The sequence below is a fragment of the Lissotriton helveticus genome, chromosome 12 (assembly GCF_964261635.1).
Source record: "Lissotriton helveticus chromosome 12, aLisHel1.1, whole genome shotgun sequence".
Lineage (NCBI taxonomy): Eukaryota > Metazoa > Chordata > Amphibia > Caudata > Salamandridae > Lissotriton > Lissotriton helveticus.
The window spans coordinates 474,560,463-474,582,881 of NC_136073.1; the positions used below are offsets into that span (position 1 = coordinate 474,560,463).

Here is a 22,419-nt window from a genome sequence, read left to right on the forward strand (position 1 = left end):
GGCGACATATAAAACTGGGATAAATCAGTGATATTTCCCACAAACACCTGCCCCCCATAACATAGATCCAGGAATTCCCACTGGTGAGATGCGACGACTCGGTCCAATATCTGGGAATGCACAGTCTTAAAGATTAGGATCAAATAGTAACGGCTTAACTATGGGCCAGCGCTGGAAAATCTGTCTGGATAGAGCGATGGTTGAAACTCTGAGTATGGCAGGCCGCATAGCAATCATCAGAATGGTGATATTGCCCCAGTTCTTGTGCCCGTTTAATAACATTCTGATCCCACTAATATGTTTGTTGCAGCACTTCATACAGTCCTACTATGTCAGGTAAGGGGGGAAAGCAGCCAAGAATTAGCTGGAACACTCTGACCCTACCATATGAACGTGGGGGCTTTGGGTTCCAAACTTAAATATCTACTATTTGGAGCCCAGTGCAGATTTGCCTTACATTGGTACCACCCCGATACTAGGATACCATACACAACCCGGAGGCGGACCTTGTGGATCCACTCCCACTGGGGCGGAGCTGCCAGTTGGAGTACCATGCGACCCGCGTGAGATCCAGAGAGTATCCATGACTAGCTGGGCATGGAAGAGGATGATTCGGTCAACAAGTGGGCACCTATTATACTCATCTTCACATCCCATTAGCTGGGAATAACTGGTTGCCCATCACGCCCTCCCAAAACGAACTGTAACAAAATACTCCCTGAATAGCATTGGCGACCTGTACCCCGATTGGAATGTTTTCTCCCAGACAGAGATGCCTGCTTCTGGGATGCACCCATTATGGATCAATTTGTCTTGAGACGGATACGGGGAGCACTCGGGGCCTAGATCCCCAGCTATCCCCTTGAGCCGGATGACTTTCCACCTTAATCATTAATTATCCCAGACACAGCGGTGAACATTTGATATCTAATCTGTATAAATCCACCCTGGCATTGCTCTCTACTGGAGATAAAAGGGATAAATACTGCATGGGAGCTGGACTTGGGGTACTCACTGATATTCAGTGGCAACACTGCTGTATGTAAACATGTATGGTATTTTCTTAATCATCAACACAACTATTACACTTCAAGTGTTAATGGCGGACGTACATTACATAAAATAAAAGTGCCCTGCATGGACCCCTCCCACCATCGTACCTGTTCCAAATGTCACGCTCCATCCGCTGATTTCGCTGACATAACATGGACCTGTGAGAACCTGGTTGAGTACTAGAAGGCCAAAAGGGAGGTGGCCATACACTGGGGAGGTAGGCCCCACCTGGTCAAAAGCATGGGTTAACAGGTTGATATATTGCAACACAAACAGTGGACCTTTACGCGCAACTACAGCCACCAACCTTAAGGCCGCAATACATATGGTAGCCATTACGCACATACCTACTTGAATTAGCTGACTCTGCAGATACACAACCTGAATAATAATGTAAGAAGCAGAGCATAGAAGCAGGTGGTTAAGGTGCACATACAGCTAAACTGTGAACAACCCCCTCTGGTTAAAAGACTCTTGCTGACAACACCTGGTAAAATGGAACCTACTGAGACTGGAATATACTACTGTATGTAAGCAGGATGTAATGTAATGATCAACACGTGATAAAAGTATTAGTGTATGTTTGGTACCTTCTTTTACTAAAAAAGAAAAAAAGAAAGTTAATATATTTTTTTTTAAAGGGATCTCCTTATAGTGAAAATGCCATCAAAGCTATTTTTACTGTAGCAGGGTTGGCTGCTCCATAGGATAGCACTGGGATACAATATAGGTATTTAAAAAAGAAGAATATCCCGGTTTAGGAAACCACCTATACATATACTTTTTGACTCTGAAATATTTATTACAAGCTCAATTCACTGTTGAAGTCAGAGTAATCAAATATTTGGGAAAGGGCTTTTTAGAAAGTCACTTATGCCTTGTCTGAAGTCTCTGGAAGCTAAATCTGCCTTTTGCTCTCTCTCTTCTGCTAAGCAGTAATTAGCATTTCAATAGAGGTGACTGAGGTGTAAACTTACTCTCAGGACAGGAAAAATAAAAGCCCTTGGGCATGGGAAGTTTTTTTGTGCCCTTGATAAGATGACCTGTGGACTGGGCTTGAACTTTAAAAGGCCTACCCTGTCACAAACATATGTAGCTAGCACCCAGGCATGCACCCTTTTATTGTACCCTCAAGGAAGATCGGCCTTTATCAGAAGGGGCCTATTGTTCACATAAGTGTCAGATCCTGCTGGAGTACCTGCTTGCTTGACAGGTCTGCTGGGATTTTCATATATGTGAGAGACACTTTTCAAAGAAAGTAAACAGAATGGCAATATAACTTGACTCTGGCTGCTGAAAGCTTAACTTTGTATGGCCAGACTTCTGTCTCCGAATTTGTTGGGGTACAGGACTGCCTAAAACTAGTTTTCAGTGCTAAATGTGGGAGGACTAGAATTACCATAGTGCACTTACCCACCGCCACACACAGATGGGAGAGTCCAAGCTCGGTGTTGCTGAAGACTTTGGTCATCTTGAAAATGCCCCAAAGTGGGTAGGATTAGCCCCAGGAGCCTTTACTCATTGGCTAGAGGTCAATCTCCCCCATTAGCTCATGTTAGGTATAAATGTGGCATCTCTAGGCACCATGCTTCAGGAAACTCCAGGACCAAGAGAAGAGTCCTTAACTACTCGATATGCTCTCCTCCTTGTACCTAGGACAAAGAAGTGGACTTCAAAGGTCTTAAAGTTGACCTCTTGTTCAAACTACTGGGATACAACAAGATACAAGAGGCCTTTCCGTCAACCGCAAAACTCATCTGTGGCAACTGGACCTCAACTGGACTTTGCCGATCACCCTGTGAGTCTTTAAGTGCCTCCCTATGAGTGACTTTGGAAGTGTACCCATGTGTAAGTTTGGGAGTTAAAGGACTAACAACAGAATTTAAAGTCTTTGAACTAGATAAATCTGGTTAGTGTATCGGACCTGCGCTTTACTATAGACAGCATCAAATTGCACCTATGTCCTGTTCTACCACAACCATTGACTATTGTATTGTGCCTGTATTAAACCATATTACGCAGGAGTGGATATTGTGGGAGAGAGCTGAAGAGTTCCACATTTTGGACCTGGTGACCGTACTGTGGAGGAGGACTTAGAATACAAATTTAGTGTTTAGGGAAAGCTGCTGCGGGTCCGACCGCAGCTGTTGGGGGACTACAAGCCTCATATCCCCTGCTACGTTCACACCTGCAGACGATCAGTGAATGGAGGAGGCTGGACTGGGAAACTCCTCTTGGTTTTTCCATCCGCTGCATGGTGAGTTCTGTTATGTGGTAAAGAACGTATAGAGTTATATTTACAATGTTTCTGCGCACCATTGTGTCTACTAGTTGAGTCATGGTAAAGCGAAAGCTTCAGGGGACCGAGAGCAGGTGAATGTGAATACTACGCAAGCTAACAGAACTGTCAAATCTCTGGATTCTTTTCTAACAAGGGCAGTGGGTATTCTTGCGGAAGAAATTGATCGAGCAGAGCAACTCCTTTCCCGTAACGTGGGAGGGACCTTTAGCCCCTCTCTTGTCCAGATGATCATCAACTGGTAGCAGCATGGGAGGGCGGTTCTGAGCCGTTTGACAAGATCAACTGATTAATACCACAGTTCACCAAACACCAGTTCAGGGGTCTGTTTTAATGTCCAATTCTGTGCCACCAGCAATGGTGTTAACGTTTCCCCCGCTGGTGGTCCCCTAGGCAAAAGAAAACGCAATTTCAAACAAGGGGCTTCAAATAAATCTTCAACTGAACCGGATAGAGGACATGGGGGTGTTCCCAAGTCATCTGAGTCTACTACTCCAGAGTCTCTTCCAACTAGCTCAAATGGGGCCTTTTACCCCTGGTGTTGCTGGGGCTGTGGCGAACATAGATTGGTCTGGTTTGCTGGATATTATAAAAGCCAAAGTGGCAGACTGTATTTCCCCTCTAATGGCCCGGTTGCAGAACTTGGAGGACGCTATTGCTCAGTTATCCCTGTCCCAGGCAAAGTTTCTCGATCAGCCAAATTCTGTGCTGATACCGGCAAAGGATTTAGTCGGGTCTTAGTCCTGTAGCATTGCTCCTGCCCCAGGCCATATCACCATGCAAAGTCCTTCATCTGCTAATAATGTCAAGCTCTCTCTGGCGAATGAGTTAAGGGTTCAGCCTGCAGGCTCAACCAGTGTGGGGGGCTCAATGACAACTTGAGGGGCAGGCTGTTTTTCAATCAGGAGGAGGCACTCTGGGTATTAACACCATTCCTAATAAGTCCTGCCTCAATCTTCTACCTGAATGTTGCCCGTATGTAGCAGTGTTAACTGGCATACCGTACTTACATCAACTAGGGAGGAACATACCTTCGAACTTAAAAACAAAGTTTGTCATTGGCGGTCGTGCAACTGATTTTAAGCTAAGCTAGTTTAATTCCATTCCATTTGTTACATGGGTTGGTTGGGTTGGATCTGCTAGAAAAAAAACTTAACGGGGATTGTGTTATCAACTGTAAATACCATGGCCTAGATTATCGCCTACTACAATCTGGTGTTGCAACAAGTCTGTTGGGGGCGGGGGAACAACAACATTGGGCTATTTTATCAACAAAGAGTGAGGGGGGTGTTTGAGGATCTGTGCTTTCCAGATCCGTGGCATTGTGGAGCTCTGCGGTTCTGACCTCAAATCACTTCCTTCCCCTGTCCGATTTGGCGAACATAGATTGACGCCTTAACCGTAATAGGGATTTTTATGGCTCTCAGAGTAGAAGAGTTAGGGCACCAGGGGGACGATCATATTTATTCAGGTTCGGTTGTTAGTAGTCCTATGGCAGTAATCAAATGTTATCCTTGCTCACCCAATGCTGAAGAAATATCTGTGCACGTCATAAAAGGTCCCTCATGGAATACTGCAGGCTTAATTTCTAATCTCCCTTGTGATGAGTGTGCCTTTGTTGCGGACAATGGGGGACAGTGGTGAATACAGATAGGTCAACTTGACGGCAGGCTCGGATAGGGCCATAACATTTTCTATTTCGGAATATAGCAGGTCTGAGGAGGGAACTGGAAAACTTAGAATTGGTGAGGGAAATTGGCAGGTATGATGCAATATGGTTGCAAGAAAAATGGAAGGTAGTGTCCAGTTTTTGGGATGGTTTTCGTTCCTTCCATTCTCCTGCCATTCCTTCTAGGGTGGGTAGAACAAAAGGTGGGCTCCTCACTTTGATTCCAAACACCTGCTTGGAAAAAGTGTGTACATTTCACAATGCCTCCCCTTATTTCCGTTGTCTGGCCTGTTAAATGTGAAGAGATTGGGACTTGCTAATTGTTAACTTTTACAATAACTGTTTTACTGGAAACATGGGCCTAGTAGCATGCTCATTAGAGTCAGAGTTGAAGTCCATCCAATCCCATCACCCCAAAGTTGTAAATGTCATTTTGATGGGCGATCTTCAATATGCATGAGTGCCAGAGGTTTGAAAAATCTGCTTGTGGGTTAATGGATAATAAGTTTGAGCCATTGGGTCATTTTAAACACAATGAATATGGGGACTTTTTGAACTGTCTCCTTGTATAAATGAACCTGGTAATAAGGAACAAAGTGGATAGCCGGACAGCATCGTTGGCTGGTACCTTTGGGGACCCAGATAGGGACACCGATTGATCATATTATTACTTCAGAATCTTTTTGCATAAGGTTTACGGAGACAAAAGTGCTTTTCTCAGGGACGCTCAGTCATCCTGCTCTTTGAGGGTTGAGGGGTTATTACAAATCAACAGAACTATTTCCCCAAAGTTTTTCCCAGGGCTCCTCCATTGTAAAGAATCAGAGGTGTCTGCTTGCCTGAAACCAGAGCTTCCCTGAGGACATGTTATTTCTGCTTTTACGGGTATCCTGTCACACATAACATAACAGTCGACACATGACGGTCGACTTAAAAATCAACCGACACCGCGCTGGTTTGACTCGTCGTGTTCAGGGAGTTTAGCCGATCTGCACGTGGGCTTTGCAAGGAAGAGAGAGATAGGGTGCTGGTGAAGAGGTTGCACACAGCATATAAAGAGGCTAGAAGAGTTAGGTTAAAGACCCTGAAGGAACAGGCCTGGGAGGATCTACGGGAAATAAGTCTAGCTAGAGATCGCTCTAGATTGTGGAAGGTGGTGAATGTCGCATATCTCAAGGACCTTAAAGGTCCTTTAGTCGTTGCCATAGGGGAGGCGGTTGGGATAAACCATTTTATGCAGATCAGTGTAGGACTGGCCTCACAGTGTCTGCCAACCAACCAGTAGAGGAGGTAAAGAGGGCCTATGGGGAATGTAGCAGCCTCAAGGACCCTGGCCCAGACAGTGTACCGGAGTATGTCTTCTTGGAGCGCCAGGATCTGTGGGCTCCGTTTTTTGTGGTTATGCTTAATGCCATAGTAAAGGTTGGCCCATTGGTATCTTGGAACCAATCAGTTATTGTCCCAATATATAACAAGCATTGGCATAACCAATAGGTTTCGCCTTTGAGACCTTATAAGTATTTAGCCATGCAGCACATTATACTGGGTGCTAAAGTATCTACTGCAGCACTCAGGTGGCAACTCCAAACACTGTTTTCAGAATAGTGCAGTAAGCGTGCAAACAATAAAATCACTTTCACCTGATGTTGTATCGTAAGGGTGAACATTGCGCAGTTCTGGTTTTACAGCCAAAAGTACAATAAATTCAAGAACTCGTATGCCCCAGAGCTTGGGTGACCAGATTCTCCAAACAAAAAACGGGGACAGGTCATAGACATAGAAGTAGGCCTACGGTTTGCAGTAACCATCGTCATAAAATTAGGACTATTAAACAGCTGTCATAGACATAGAAAAAGAACTACAATGACAACTCCCTCCACAGACCGAGATGAAGCATTACAGACAACAAATCCGAGGTCTTTTATTGGCACTCCTCTCCTTTACGCAGCAGCATTAGTACTTTTTATTACATTTACACTTTTAAGGATATATTTGTCAAAAATCAAAAAAACATCACAGGCTAGCAAACGCCAGATTTACTAGCTTTATCAATGCTTGATACTATAGCTGCATGTCAGCACCGCGTAAAGTACAACTCACTAATGTTGCTTAGTTGCTCATGACAAAAGCATGGGAGGTAAACTGCTGAATGCTAAATGCTAAACTTCTCTCCAGGTATTACTGCTTTAGGGTCCAAGGGTCGCAAAGGCTGGCCGACCACACAGTCCTCCCACATTTGCGTGGTCACTGCTGTGATGTCATGTTACCTTACTGGGGTATGTATAGTGCACTCTAGCCATTGGTATCATCTCATAGCGCAATAGTGTGAAGACCTGAGCAAAAAGCTCGAGCAGCACTGCTTGTGTCTTCCAAAGGCGTTCATTCTGCTACTTTAAGTCCTTTCCAGCTAAACAGTTTGCCGTGATCTGAAAGGTCAGTCAAAAGTTCAAGTCATAGCTTTGATATGGAGAGCACAGAGCATGCATCAATTGGTTATGAATAAAACATGCAATGAGCAATACATTAATCCTTGCACGGTATACATAAGGGCTACTAAAAAGTTTGTATGGCTATGAATACAAGCTACAGGACGAAGAAATATTGTTTTATCCAAAGTAGAAACTTTTGGTAAGAGACATGGGCTAGGCAACGGAAGATCTTTTGGATTGCCACCTGGACAGTATGCTTGCTCGTGAAATTGATAAACTGCTGATGCAAGCAATAGATGCACAACTTCCATGTGCAACTGACGAGCTTTTAATTACAGATCTTTGGCTAAGTGAAATTTAATGGCTTTGGGAATGTGCAATATCTAGGCTACTGATGCAACTAAACGACCAATAACGCAAGCAAAGGGCATGATATGGAAATGTGCAATGTGCAATCTATATGTTCTTGGTATATGAAACAGATAAGCTATTGCCACATATCCACTTTTAGTAAATATGCTTAAATAATGCAATAATAGGGGAAATTTTTTACAATCTGAAAAACATGTTGGAAACAATTAGCAGATTTAATATCCAAGGCAGGTTTAACCTGAAGCCACTGAATGAAGGCCTCAAATAGCGACTCGGCCTTTCACCTGATCACCAGTGTTTCGTTTCCCAGGATATCTGTTCTGATCTTGGAACTGGTAGAAATGAATGGTTGGAGCTTGAGAAGGACGTTGGGGACGTCATCACCACGTGTTATCGGACACTTATCCTAACATTCAGAAATACTTTAAAGTTGCTGTTTCATGTACTTCTAGGTCGGACATCTGGGGGAGCAGCAAACACACAGCCTCAACAGATCACATAAGTTCAGAAAGTTCAGAAAGTGGTGTTGCACCTTAATATCACTATTTCCTCTTCTAGCGAAGATTCAGTTTTGATGATATGCAATTGTTCAAATATGGCTGGCACGATGACATAGATGGCACTGCGTGAAAAAAGAGAAGGGAAATCCCGAGAGAAAATGTCTCCAAAGGATTTCCCTTCCTGCTACAGCTCTCACCTCAGTGTCGACACACGCCGTAAACAGTGCAAAGAGAGCATGCAAGCGCATGCTCAACCAGAACAATGAAAAACTGGGACATTTCTGTGTTTAACCCGGACACTGTTTGAAAACAGGGACATTTGAGTCACTTGGAGAAAAGTGTCGGGACACGGGGACACTTCTCCAAAAACGGGGACTGTCCTAGGAAAACGGGGACGTCTGGTCTCCCTACCCAGAGCCCACCTACGGAACAGCCCATAGACTATCTGTAATCAGTAGTTCACGGTACCTGCCTAGGCTCAACCCCAAAAACGTACTGCAGTATATAGGAAAGGATCCACTCACCACAATGTAGACGAGAGATGGGCCCGCCTCCTCTTAGCCTCCCTTATTCAGCTGAGCACAGCAAGTTTAAAATGCATCGCTCCTTGGACCACCTTAAATGCATGAGCCAAAGACTTGGCACTTTTGGATGTGCAAGCTTTATCAGTCCTCACAGTCTGCGAACACAATTGATAAAGTGGGTGCCCTCGCTCTGGACTTTCCCAACCTGCGCACATTCACAGGCCAATAGGGTACAGCAAGCGACCTGTACATGCTTGTACGGTGCAAGCCAGCAGAGCACACAGGGCACAGGAAATGGCAGGCAACATTCACCTTAGTCATCTGTGGCAAACGAGGACATCAAGTGATGTCCAGCCTTCTGCGCCTCCATTCATGTTAACATATCAGAGCCATTGACAAATGATCCTCTGTCTTCACCCAACCCATAATTAGCAGCAAAGCATCGCAAGCATTATATTACTTTGGTATCCGCTGGCAGCAAGGCACTGCCCATGAAGTACAACCTTTGCATTTTGGGTAGGAGGGTCCTGCGAGCTACAATACAACAATCACCCTGGCCACCTCGTGTAATTTGAGTGCAAGTGAAATGTACCTCTCACCCAGGCTCTTCCCAGAGCACAAAACACAGAAGAATATTTTTAAAGTACCCTCCACGCCTGCAGCATAGCTTCCTCCAAATAGGCGTGAGACAGGGGGAGCTGGAGTGAACAGAGCCCGCCCCCTCTCTAATGGTTCTTCCCTGGGGAACATTCTGTCTGTGCGAAGAGGGGCAGCAGGGGTATTGCTGTACACCAAAGACTATTTTGAAGAGCGTGGGGCCTTTGCCTATGATCACTGGATCACCAGAAACCTCATGGACACAAAGAGGTGTTGTGGTGAACAACACTACAAAGTCTTGATGGGTGGATGAGGGGGAGGGATAGCTCACTTTGTGTGAACGGGTTGGGGAATCGAAAAGCCGTCAGCTGAGCCAGGTGTGTATAGATGGAAATGCCTACCATCCAGAGCAGCAAACTCTGCAGAGATAAAAAGACACAGATTCTAGAAAATCAGAGACACAGGAACAGAAAAGTCAAATTCGAGTCTAACAAAAAGAGCCTACCAGGCCTGAACCGGAGACTCCTCCAAATAGGTCTGTGACAGGGGTCGCTTAAAGTGCACGGGGCCCACCCAATCACTGATGGTTGTTCCCCAGGAACATTCGGTCTATGCAAGGAGGGGTGGCAGTACCAACACGATTTTGAAGAGGTTGGGGCATTTGCTTACAATCAATGCAATACAATTTTTTAAAAAGACATTAGCGATGTATGAGCTTCCCTCACTGCCGGAGCACAGGCAAGAAACAAAGTTTATTCCAAGGAATCTCTTCACTTTATAAACTGCCAAATTTAGAGCACAGTCAGAGGGGCAGGGCAACAGCCAGCCACCCCCGCTGATGTGCCCCCTCCAAATTTTCCACAATGTTCTCCCAGTGTGAGGACGGTTTCATGAAAATTGCTCTTTCGTGATTTGTTTTTCGATTTAGCGCCAAGCATGCTTCCGTCGCAGCGCTTTTCAAGGCGCTAAAAGATTATTATTACAATTGATACAACCCGTCAAACTCCAAAGGGGATTGAAGCTCTTGGCTGTGACGGGCAGTACCCTGCCCACTAGATCAGGCTGTGACGGTCAGTACCCTGCCCACTCGAACAGGCTGTGACGGCCAGTACCCTGCCCACTCAAGCAGGCTGTGACGGCCAGTACCGTGCCCACTCGAGCAGGCTGTGACGGCGAGTACCCTGCTCACCCCAGCACACTGGGTTGTCTGTGATGGTCAGTACCCTGTAACGGCCAGCCAGTACAGAGCACGCGGGTTGCAGCAGGATGCCCCGTGGCACAGCTCGCGCAGGTGTGACCCCCTAGTGCCTTGCTTCATACACATACTGCAGCGGCTGAGCTGAAAAACAATAACTTGTGTGCTTGGAGGCTGTGTAGCTGCAAGGCTGCCTTAACAAGCTGTTTGTAAATACATTGCCGGTGCCAGCACACCACGTGCACTGGTTTAACTTAAAAGCAATACTATTTTGCCTTCAAGAGAAACAAAGGGGCACTGCAGCTGCTCGCTCCCACAGGCAAAAATGCTGTGGGATGAGAGTAATGCAGCTGCATCGTTCTGCGAGTGCGCGCGCGCTGCAAAGAATTTAAGGAATGCAGCAGGCACAGTGCGGGGCCGCTGCTTGCTCCCGAGCTCCCTAGGCCAGGGAAGAGAGAAGGCGGGACATGCACCCGCCTTTGGCCAATTGCGTGCTGTCTTTCTTGGAAAGACACACGCAAAGAGCAATAGCATGTGAGCAAAAAAATAAAAAAAGCACACACAAGCGTGTGGTCCGAGTTGGAAGTCCTTACTAAAAGACTCGCAGAGCAACGCATGCGCGCTGGCTCAGGCGTGACCTAAAAAGGGAGATATGTCCAGTCCCAAAAACAATAGGCCAATCTTGTTGCTTGATTCCACTGCAAAGCTAATGGGGCACCTATTGCTACACAGGTTGGATGAATGGGCAGAGTCAAATAGTATCTTGGTAGACATACAGTACAGTTTTAGGAAGGGTAGCGGTACAGTAGACCAGTGCTCAAACTGAGTATGTTGATAAGCAAGTGTGGTGGCGAAGAAAGGTGCCATTTATCTGGCCTTTATGGGCCTCATGGCTGCTTTCAATTAAGTTCCTCACTCTAAATTGTGGTCTGTATTTTGGCTAAGATGGGTATTGAAGGCCCCATTATCACTTTTATAAGAGATGTACCTGAGGGACTCTGCCTTTGTTCGCTTTGGCCAGGAAGGTGAATGTACTGAGCACTTTAAGATTGAGCGGTGTAAAGCAGGTTTGTGTCCTAGCCACCGTTCTGTTTTCCCTTTATACGAACAGATTGGAAACAGTTTTGGTAGAGAGGCCCAGGGACGTTCCTTACATTAGATCACGCCCACTCCCTAGACATACTCCTCTATGCAGACGATGCGGTGCTCATAGCACAAACTAGTTGAGCCCTGCAGGGTCTCAGAGGATTACACACTTTTTAGGAGGGAGCTCGACTTCCAGGTGAAAAAAGTAAACCTTTCACACTGATCTGTGGGAAATGGCCTAAACCACGTCCCAAGTTCCATATTGGAAACCGTAGGGTGGAAGAGGTGGAGTCATTTTTGTATCTGGGTATTTTGTTCAACTCTAAAAACTCTTGGAAAAATATGGTTGTAAACAGAGCTTTGATATTGGAAAAAACGATATCAGCCCTGTTCAACTTCACTAACAAACTAGGGTTGAAGCCTATGCCCGAGATATTAAGTATTTAGGCAGCAGAATCAGTCACAGCAGCCAGCTACGGGGCATCTGTTTGGGTCAAGGCGGATGTTGATGAAATCCAGCTAGTTGAAGATATATTTACTAAGAACCTTTTAGCCTTACCCAGCTTCTGCTCTAATATAATATGCCACAGTAAGATGGGGGTGCCTTACATAATATAAGCTGCCCCCCTATGCTCTGGCACTCTATTTGGAAGAGGGACATGGTTGTTCTAAATCAAGACGATTTTGGAGGCATGCTTAAATTTAGAGTATGCCTTAGCAATTCCTTGGTTGCCATATGTAAAGTGTACGTGGAGGATTTGTGGTTGCCCGACAGACAGACAGAGGAATGCTTAGCTGCTACTGTCTCCTGCAGAGACAATTCACAACTGGTGTTTAACACCACTCTTCAAGGAACAGCTTCCACAAATGTACCCCATATACTAGATCACCATTACCTTGCTAAGCAACAGTCAAAAAGAAGCTCAACAATAGCCTCCTTTGAAGCGTAGGGGTTTCACAAGAAGACATGGAGCCTTACTCCTGGGTAGTACTTAGAAGATGGTGTTTTGCATTGATCCACAAGAGACTGGTTTGGGGAACAGCCAGATGAAGGACAAAAGGACAAAAGAGAAATTTACATAAGGAGGAGTCCAATCATCTTGCAAAGTGGGCAACAATTCCTTTGGTAAGATTTTGGACACAATTCAGCTTTGGGAATTCTGCCAGTTATTGCTGAGTTGAACTTATATAAACCCTTCTGCTTCTTAGCACTGAGAAGCACTAAGGAAACTGCCTTGAGTCAAATCCTGCCTGCTTGGGTCTGGTGAAGCAATTTGGGGTGTGATTCCTGCAGCAACTTACATTATTACAACTATCAGTCTCCAGCTTATTCTTTGTGATATTACTATCCACTAACCTCTACCACATTCAAAGATAAATAGGGGCAGATGGCTTGCTTAATTAATTAACTCCTTCAAGATCGAATGCAGGTGTTAGAGCTAGCTTATTTTCTCAAAAAGCTGTGTCACACCTTAACCTACAGTTTAGTGTTTATGGAACAGGGAAGACCGTGCAGAATCAAACTCATTATTGTGCAGGCCTTCAGGCAAAGAAGAGTAGGTTTCAAAATAAATCGCACTTGCAGAATATTTAACAAATATATATGTTCACCATTGAAATTCGCTTTGATAAATATTACAATGGTGCCCTGGTGTTTTTGTAGCGTTTCTGGAAGCCACTAAAAAGAAATAATAACTTTTATTCCATCTGATTTTACCACAGGAAAAGCTACCATAGCTTAGACAGCAAAGGTTTGCCATTGCAGGGTAATAACACTCTGAAACATAAGTCATGACCCACCATTGGGCATTACATAACTATCACTCTGTATGCCTATGCACTAATTAGAATTATCTTGGAAAATGTGAAAAGCAGTCTTTAAAAAATGTCAGAACAGTTTCTGTTTACATATGTTTGTTACAGTTTGGCTCGCAACAGTTCAGAGTTGCAATGTCACACCTGAAATCATGGGCTAAATTCACTCATGTGAGTGGCGTGAACATATAAGCAGCCCGCATGACATTAAGCTTATATGCCATGATCCACAACCTGCACCATATATCTGGGGCCTTAGTTAAAATGTAAAATATGCTCATTAGATTAGCTATTCTTTCCTGACAATTAGGAGGTCTAAGCACTGGGAATGGCTTAGCAGTTTTCCAGGGCACAGAATCAAAATAAGCATGTAAATACAGTATCATATAGCAGAAACATCTAGGAAGACAACACAGAAATATGAACTGCCTACTGTGGTATTACAGTAAGTCCAATACTTCTATATCACCACTTTTTATTATTTTTATAACTGCTTCATTATATCCTTTTTCCTTTGGTATCTTTCTAATAATTAGATGTTACTCTTCTCAACTAAACAGAGTTGGGAATTTAAACTTAACTGTAGGGTTGTTCTGATACACATGTACTTATCTCTGCTAGCGCACGCTACGAGGGATGACATTGGGATTCCTTACAGACACTTCATTTTACTTTTAGGTACCAGATTGTTTCGACTGTGCGAGAGCTCAGCAACAGCTCATTCCAAGGGATATGCATCTCTCTCCCCCACAGTCCAAGAATACAGTTTGCTGTAGCATCTCTCCCCAAGTGAGGGTCTTTTGTAATGAGAAAATCTGCTAGGAGGAGGTTTGCATTACGTTCTGTATGAAAAATGTCATACAATTGAAAGCTTCTGCCGTTAAAAAGTAATATTATTTGCCAAATGCGTCTCATGCTTTGCACATTTAAAGTAACTTATAATGACAAAGTCAAAACTGTCAAGCCACCCCCAATTATGGCTCAAATAATGCAGCCACACAACTAATATGACTGCAGGGTCAGGACTGATCATCTTACAAGTAAACTGAACACATGTCTCCCAATGCAAATTCTTACTTCTATAGCAGTCACCTACAAACTGGGGACACACTCTCAGCCCATAGGTTGCCCCGGGAAGATAAGTGGATGTTTTTTTTTGTTCTGCTAGTCAAAATTGACGATCCCTTTTGATAGGATTTCAATCTATGCAAGTCTTGAAAATGGTGACAGAAAATGTACTTACCAACCGCGATTCCTGGTGGCCCGCCCACAAGACCTCCCATGAAGGCGGCTGCACCAGCATAGAGTGCTCCCCTTGCAGAATGCTTCACTGTAGCTTTAATTTTATCAGTCTCAGCGACATAGCACAGAAGTTCCATGACAGCTTCTATCTCGGCAGCCACCATGTTGAGATAAAAGATCCACTAGAAAACAGTAGATACAGAATTTGTTAGCATCTTTTCCCACAAAAAATAATTCTCATTATTTTATGTTACAATGGGGAATGCATGGTCAAGACAACATGAGATACGGTAACCTGCTACCTGATCTGAGTTTTAAGCTTTAGCTTGAGTGACTGTCTAAAAACAACTCTATAGCACACTAAACCCCTTTTACAAAGTGTTTACAACTCCCTGGATCTGCCCATTTCTAGGCTTCAAGATGAGAATTTTAGATGTTTAAAAAAACGCAGTCAATGAAACTTCTGTCATAGATGAAGAGATGGTTTGTTCCACGCCAGGTTGACTTGTATACGAAAGTCTGTTCTCGCTTTGGGGCTTAATTTCAATGAAAGGAAGATGCATAAAAAGGAGCCTACCAGTACCATGTAAATCTCACACTAGAGCACCCAATTCACACAGGCAGCCATTACACAGAAAGACATACTCTTATATGAGTAAAACCGCCACAGTTACATAGTTACTACCCCAACCTGCCATAAACTTGACATGACTCAAACATCCACATTGTACTGTACTGTAACATCTATGTAGCTTTTTATACCCTTAATGACACCACAAGCAAATCACAAGCAGGCCAAATACTATTACTTTGGACATTTCAGATAGGTGGATGGTTCTCAGATCCTAACTCCATAGTTCAGCCCGGCGAGGACTGTTGTACCTACAATGAAGGAACTGCGATACAGCAAAAGTGCCTGCAAGCTCTTCCTAAGGAGAGAGTGATGATAAATGAAGTTGTTCACTAAAGCATATGGTTGCAAACCCATTTTAAAATCACAAATTGCTTCCATCTGCTTCACCTTCTTAGAGGTTCCAGCATAGGGGGGTGCCAGGGGTGGGTGAGCGAATGATCATGCTTCCCTCTAAAATCCATTCTAGATTGACTGAAAGGAATCAAGACAGATAACAGGTGGTTACCACTAGTATATCACTGTACCTAAACTCACGTGGAATCCAACCACATAGATGTGTTTTTGTGGCAAGGAGTTTGTGAGGGGGAGTAAGGGCACAACGAAGTGTATATCATATATATATATATATATACATACATATATATATATATATATATATATATACATATACACACACATATATATATATATATATATATATATATATATATATATATATATATATAGTTTTATATAGCGCAACTACCCAAGAGGTATCAGAGCGCTTTTCATTTAGGATCGTTGTGTTAAAAGTTACATCAGTTACAAGATAATAATAAGGTACAGTATACAATAACAATGTTGCAAGAATTACATACACACCTACACATACATACATATACACACAAACACACACACACACAAAAAAGTACATTTAGCCTAAAAAAATTCAAAAACGTATTTAAGGAGGACAGTGTACATGTCGCAATGTACAGATTTCTTTTGCAGGGCTGTGATGGTTAGTGGGAAAGAATAGGGACTCTTGACGATACACCAGAGCTAGCTGTAGCTGTGCTGATGGAGAAGTGACAACAAGAGATCAAACACAGAGAGCCAGTCAGTTGTTAGGCAAACGCGATGTTCCTTGGAGTGTGGCCTAGCTGTGTGTTTGAGTGTCTACTCAGTCAACCTGAAGAACAAGGCTCCCATTATGGCCATTTGGAATTGTGAAGACAGAATTTGTCCAGCAACTGGAGTTAAAACTCTAATATGTCACATGAAAGTTACATATTAAAGCAGCTAGACAAAGTAACAGGCTTTAAAATTAGACCTTAAAATCAAGGGTTTCATTCCAAACAGTCAGCAGGTTAGTGTGATGTTCCTGTGGCCCTAGTAGGTGTGTAGGAAACAAAGGGCAGCGCTACATTTTTCTCCTAGTTATACGAGTGGGGCAGAGAGCATGTGAATGCACAAAAGGATATTTTAATATCACATGAAATCTCAAAGTATAAGCAAATGCTATATTGTAAACTAAACAAAATACAGCAGCCACTGGAATTAATTACGTTAAAAATGAAGATGAAAGAATGGTCACTGTGAAAACTGATAAGTTGAGAGTTTTCCCAAGTTTTCCCAGAAACTTTATAGCATACGTGGAAAAAGAATTACAAAAAAAGAATGATTCGTGCCTAATTATATTTTCCAATCTAGGAAAGCAATTAAATGAATCCACGGACAATGGAATTAATCTGGAATGAGTGCAATAGGCAAAAAAAAAAAAACAGACAAAAAAATTATGAAACAGCCTTTACAACATTTCTTTACCACGCACTTTTCCCCCACAAATAAATAGGGTTGTGGGCTTAAGTAAGATATATTTGTATCTATACTTATATTTTCGTTGTAAAGGCATATGAGTGGTAAATATTTTAGTGGTAAAGGTATACGTGCTGTAATGGATGTGTTGTAAAGGCAATTTCATCAATGCTAACATAGCTTTGCAATTCATCCATTCATCACAGATTAAAATGACAGAAAAAAAACACTCGAGAATATTTGTTAGAACCAAGATTCTGAGATGTTTGCGGATTGTGATATCTGAACATTTAGGGCCTCATTACTACAAGTGTGCTAGACACAACCCACCCAACTTTTAGCAAATGGTATGCCAACAAAAGCAACCAAAGTAGAACATCCTTCCCTGGATGTAGTCTCAGTATCTAGTTTTCAACTGGGCTACCATTACGATTGTCAATCTCTCCGGGTTATCCAAGATTGCGTGCAGGACTAGCTCATACATCCACATCTTTATATGTTCGATCCAGGGTATTACTAGTTGCTTATCCATCTCTTGCTTCAGCAATTACCTGTTTCACCAGAATCTGGGATTTACCCGTCCAGAGCTTCACCCAATAGATAGGAGTTAAAGTGCAGGAATGTATGCAACATTCCTCATCCCTAGGTCAAATCACATCGGGGTAAGTAGTGCACTTTTAGGCAGGGCCAGTAATGACTGAATGTATTTATTTTCTACTTTGTCTAGGTCCTAGGTTTGATCGAATCCCCTTGTTCCTATTCCATAAAGGGCCTTGCCTAGGCCCTTAGCGCAGTAGATTTCAAGGGCAGATGATATTGGGCGTAAATTAGATTTATTTTCCTATTAATTGCAGCCTCAACATGCTGTAATTGCAGCCTCAACATGCTGTAGGGACATCCGACTTTTTATTATTTGTGGGGTTCATGACAGATTACTAGCTAGTCTCATGCACAGATAATCTCAATCTTTGACGTGCTCCAAATTGCTGAGCCTAAACATCACATTACCTCAAAACGTTTTGTGTAGCCATAAAGTCATTTTTTGGGGTCACATTGATTACCAGGCTAAATTTAACATAAGCAACCGAGGATCAGTGTACAATGTTCTGTAGACCCATAGGAATCTTAGAAAGTAGCAGTATGTCATCTGTGAAGAGTAGGGCCAGAATCCGTGGGTCTGCTAACTATAGCGTGTCAATTTGTTTATACAGAGTGCGAACAAGATTGGGGCTATGACACACACCTGTCTCACCCCTCATTTGATGTCTACGCGGCCTGTCCCACCTCAGTTGTGCGTAATTTTTGCTGTATAATTTTATCAATAAATGCAGGAATTCCACTAGGACCCCATCTCCTTTAGTACAAGCCATAACTCCTCCATGGGAATCAGATCAAACGCAGATTTTACATCCATGAATACTAAGTATAGATGCCCTTTATTGATGGAAAATGCCTTCCAAAGAATAAGTAAGAAGGGAAGTACCTGCTCTATAGTACTCAAGTGTGCTCTTAGTCCTGCTTGCAAATTAGACAAGATTTGGTTTTCATCCATCCACATTTGTATATTCAGCAACAACTGTTTCCAGAACATTTTTTGGGCATCATCTATCAAACTGATATTTGGCAGGGTCACACTTTTCCACTTTTTTGGGATTGGCAATATTTCTGTCCCCTTCAAAGTCTCCGGTAACTCTGCCTCCTTCGATATGGCATTGGAAATGGTGTTCAACATATAGTCTCACACTGCCGGCTCCAAAAGACAAAGGTCACTCAGTATCCTGTCTAGTCCTGACGCTTTACCCTTTTTTGTGTGTTTGATGGCTACTATTGTCTCTTCCAAGGAGTAGGTGACTGTAGGGATACTAGCTCTTTCTTGTACTTCAAGCAGAGTATCTTTTCCAGCCGTAACTCCCGCGCTGATCTTTTAAGTAGAATATAGGTTAGTGAAGTATTGTTCCGAGTTACAAGGTATGATATGAAAATTATCTTCACTTAAAACAAACGGTACCCCTTCACCAAGCAAATGCCAAAACGACCAACTATCTTTCGTTGTGGCCACTATGAGCAATTTTCTCCAGGTATCCTCTTCCCAGTTCTCCTTAGCTGTTGCCTGTAAGCTTTTGTATAATTTCCTTCCCTCGGATATAGCAATTGCACTACCACTTTTTACAGCAATCATGAGGTTTTGGTTGACTGTCTTACAATGGTTGTCAAACCATTCTGAACCATTTGTCTTGGTGCTATGAAAATGTTTCCTGATGAAATCAAATAATGTGTTAAATGTGCATACAAGCCAAATCTGTTTGCTCTTGCTTGCCAAGTAAACTTAAAGCAGATGCCACTATAGTGTATATGTGGGCAAGAGTGGTCAAAATTGTCATTTTACTCTCCTTCCATCATTCGAGGATTTGATTTACAAAACCAGTGTGCTAGGGGAGCAGGTATTAATAAAATATGGAACATTCCTTATCTCTAGGGCATTATGGTTACTGTCCGGCATGTCAATAACCTTCATATCCAGAACTATAGGTCACAGATTTAAATCAAGTAGTACGCAATCAATCAGACTTCTACAATTATCCCCCGTCTTGAGATTGTGAGCCCATTGTATGCGCGTAAACCATGTGCTAATGCTATCTGCAGTGCTACCATGGTGTTTATGGAGAATTTATCTTGGGATGCTTCTTTCCTCATCTGACGTGTGTTACTTTGAAGTCCCCAGCTAAAACAAGATCCACTATTTAAGTTCTCCAAGGCATCTTCCAAGGGGAGAAGAGTTTCTGACACCTGGTTTGGGCTAGAAAAGTGGTTTTATATATTCAATAGTCTGATCACAAAAGGCCCTCTAGCAGTATTAATATCAAGACCCAGAATATCTGAGGACTTAACTTTAAATCTTTTCATCCTACATACAAAAATGGTCTTAATCCATAGTCTTAAACCACCTGATGGTTAACCAGCAGATGAATGTCTGGCCTCCATGCTATACTTTGTAAATCCTGACCTAAAAAATAAATTGGAGAGCTCAGTGATAAAGATCAATTTACAATGGTCAGGCGATGTCAGTAGTTGTTTTCTGAGTTAAATTTGCCCGGCGTAAAACGCCTCTAATACCACACGAAGTTATTCAATAAAGAGGCAGGCGCTGGAGACTGGAAGACAGGAAACAAGTTTTATTCCGGCGGAGTAGAACACGTCAGATCGGACAACAAGGTATCGTCTCGAGGTGCTCTCTCAACCTCTCTGAGACCTGGTCTTTTATACACTGGTTTAAGACATGTGAACGTCCTTTATTACAACAGGGACATTGTAGAGCATGAGAATGACATCAGAACGATATCCCCGGCACCCCCCCAGTTCCAGCCCATTCCAACACATGACAACAGTAGAGACTCTTTCCCCTCATATGATTGGGAGGGGGCTATCACGCAGCTGAGGGTTCTGCCGTTTCCTTTGGAATGTGTGCACCTGATCGAATCACTGGGGGTGGAGGGTCGTGATCAATAGTGGCTTCTTTCAGGAAAGGCGAGTGCATACAGTAATGGGCAATAAACTGTATCCTCGGGCTAAAGGATGACCAGCGGTCCGTGCTGACGTTCAGGCTCAGTGGAAGGGGTCATCAAAGGAGGGGTATTCATGGACGGAGAGGAGGTGTTGGTCAGGCGCGGGGTGCGATTCCCTGGGACAGAGTCATGGGAGGGGAGGGCTCATGACTTGTGCATGAGAGAGCGGGGGCAGTCAGGGTGCATGGGGGGCGCTTGCCAGGTCAGGGAAGTGTGCTGACGGGGCGATCGTGAGCAGGGAGACCATGGTACCTAAAATGGCTGTCGTGTATGCATGAACGTGGTGTTTGCAAGATGGCGTAGATGATGTTCAATACACGAACTAAAATTCCACAGTCCTCCCTTTAACATGTCCCAACGTTTTAGTTAACTTGTACAAATAATCTGACAGCAGGACGTCGGGGACGTCATGAATGGAGGTTGGTTTGGGGGCAGTCCAGAGGTTCATAGGCCGTCCAAACACAACTTCGTAGGGGGTCAAGTGGTGCTTAGTGGGGGTGGAGCGCATCGATAGTAATGCCAGTGGAAGGGCATCTGGCCACTTAAGTCCTGTGGTGGCCACTATTTTTGACAGTTTCAGTGTGGCGTTGTGTGGTTCAACCAGGCCAGCGGATTGGGGGTGGAAGACCGCATGGAACCTTTGTTTGACCCCCAACCCCTTCAGGATAAGTTGGATAACTTCAGCTATGAAGTGGGGGCCATTGTCGCTCCATAAAATTCGACAAAGGCCGTAGCGAGGGAAAAACTCCTTCAATAGTACTTTGGCAGTAGTCATGGCAGTGTTATCACGGGTCGGATAGGCTTCCACCCATTTGCTGAAGGCACATACAATGACTAATACGTACTTCAAGCCTTGGCACCTCTCTAATTGGATGTAATCCATCTGGAGGACCTCAAAGGGGTGGTCGGGGATCCCAAACCCTCCCCGGGGTACCACAGTTCCTTTCCCGGGGTTGTGTTGTAAGCAGATAAGGCACTGTTGGACTAGGCGTTTGGCTGAGTCGGGGATCTTGCCGTTATGCCAGACTTTGGAAATGAGTTCGATCATGGGGGCAGAACCTATGTGAGCAGGGGAATGTGCCATTGTCAGTATGGGGATCAAGTATGCATCAGGCAGCAACCATTTGTTTGTGTCCTTTGTCCGCCAGCAGCCTTCATCGTCCCTTAGACCCACCCGTGCCCACTCAGTCAGTTCGTGTGGTGTGCTGGTCGATTGGATATCCCTGATCGTTTCCCTAGCGTTGGTCCATTTTTCTGCTTGTGACCTGGTCACATACATGCGTGTCGTGGCCCTATTCTCAGCTGTGGTTCGGGCAGTGATGTCGGCTAGTGCGTTTCCCTGTCCAACTAAATCTGTCACCTTCTTGTGTGCCTGACATTTGATCACTGCTAATCGTGTGGGGAGAAGGACTGCTTCAATCAGGGCGGAGACTAAATCCCCGTGAAGGATGGGTGTACCATGGGACGTCAGGAATCCCCTTTCCCTCCACAGGATCCCAAAATGATGAACTACCCCGAAGGCGTACTGGCTGTCCGTGTAAATGTTCGCCGTGGTTCCTGCTGCTATGATACATGCTCGTGTGAGGGCAATTAGTTCTGCTGCCTGTGCGGATCGTTGTGTGATGCAAACTGTTTCAACTACTGTTC

The 22,419-nt window shown here is 43.9% G+C and overlaps 1 protein-coding gene across 1 annotated transcript in view; it reads right to left on the reverse strand.

Annotated features, from left to right (window-relative positions):
• The window catches only part of C12H19orf12 (chromosome 12 C19orf12 homolog), a 95,249-nt gene that overhangs the window by 39,991 nt on the left and 32,839 nt on the right, over positions 1–22,419 (reverse strand). Inside the window, exon 2 of the mRNA XM_078670373.1 lies at positions 14,783–14,963. Within this exon, the coding sequence (XP_078526499.1) occupies positions 14,783–14,945 (163 nt within the window). The 5' untranslated portion in view covers positions 14,946–14,963. The remainder of the gene's footprint in view (positions 1–14,782; positions 14,964–22,419) is intronic.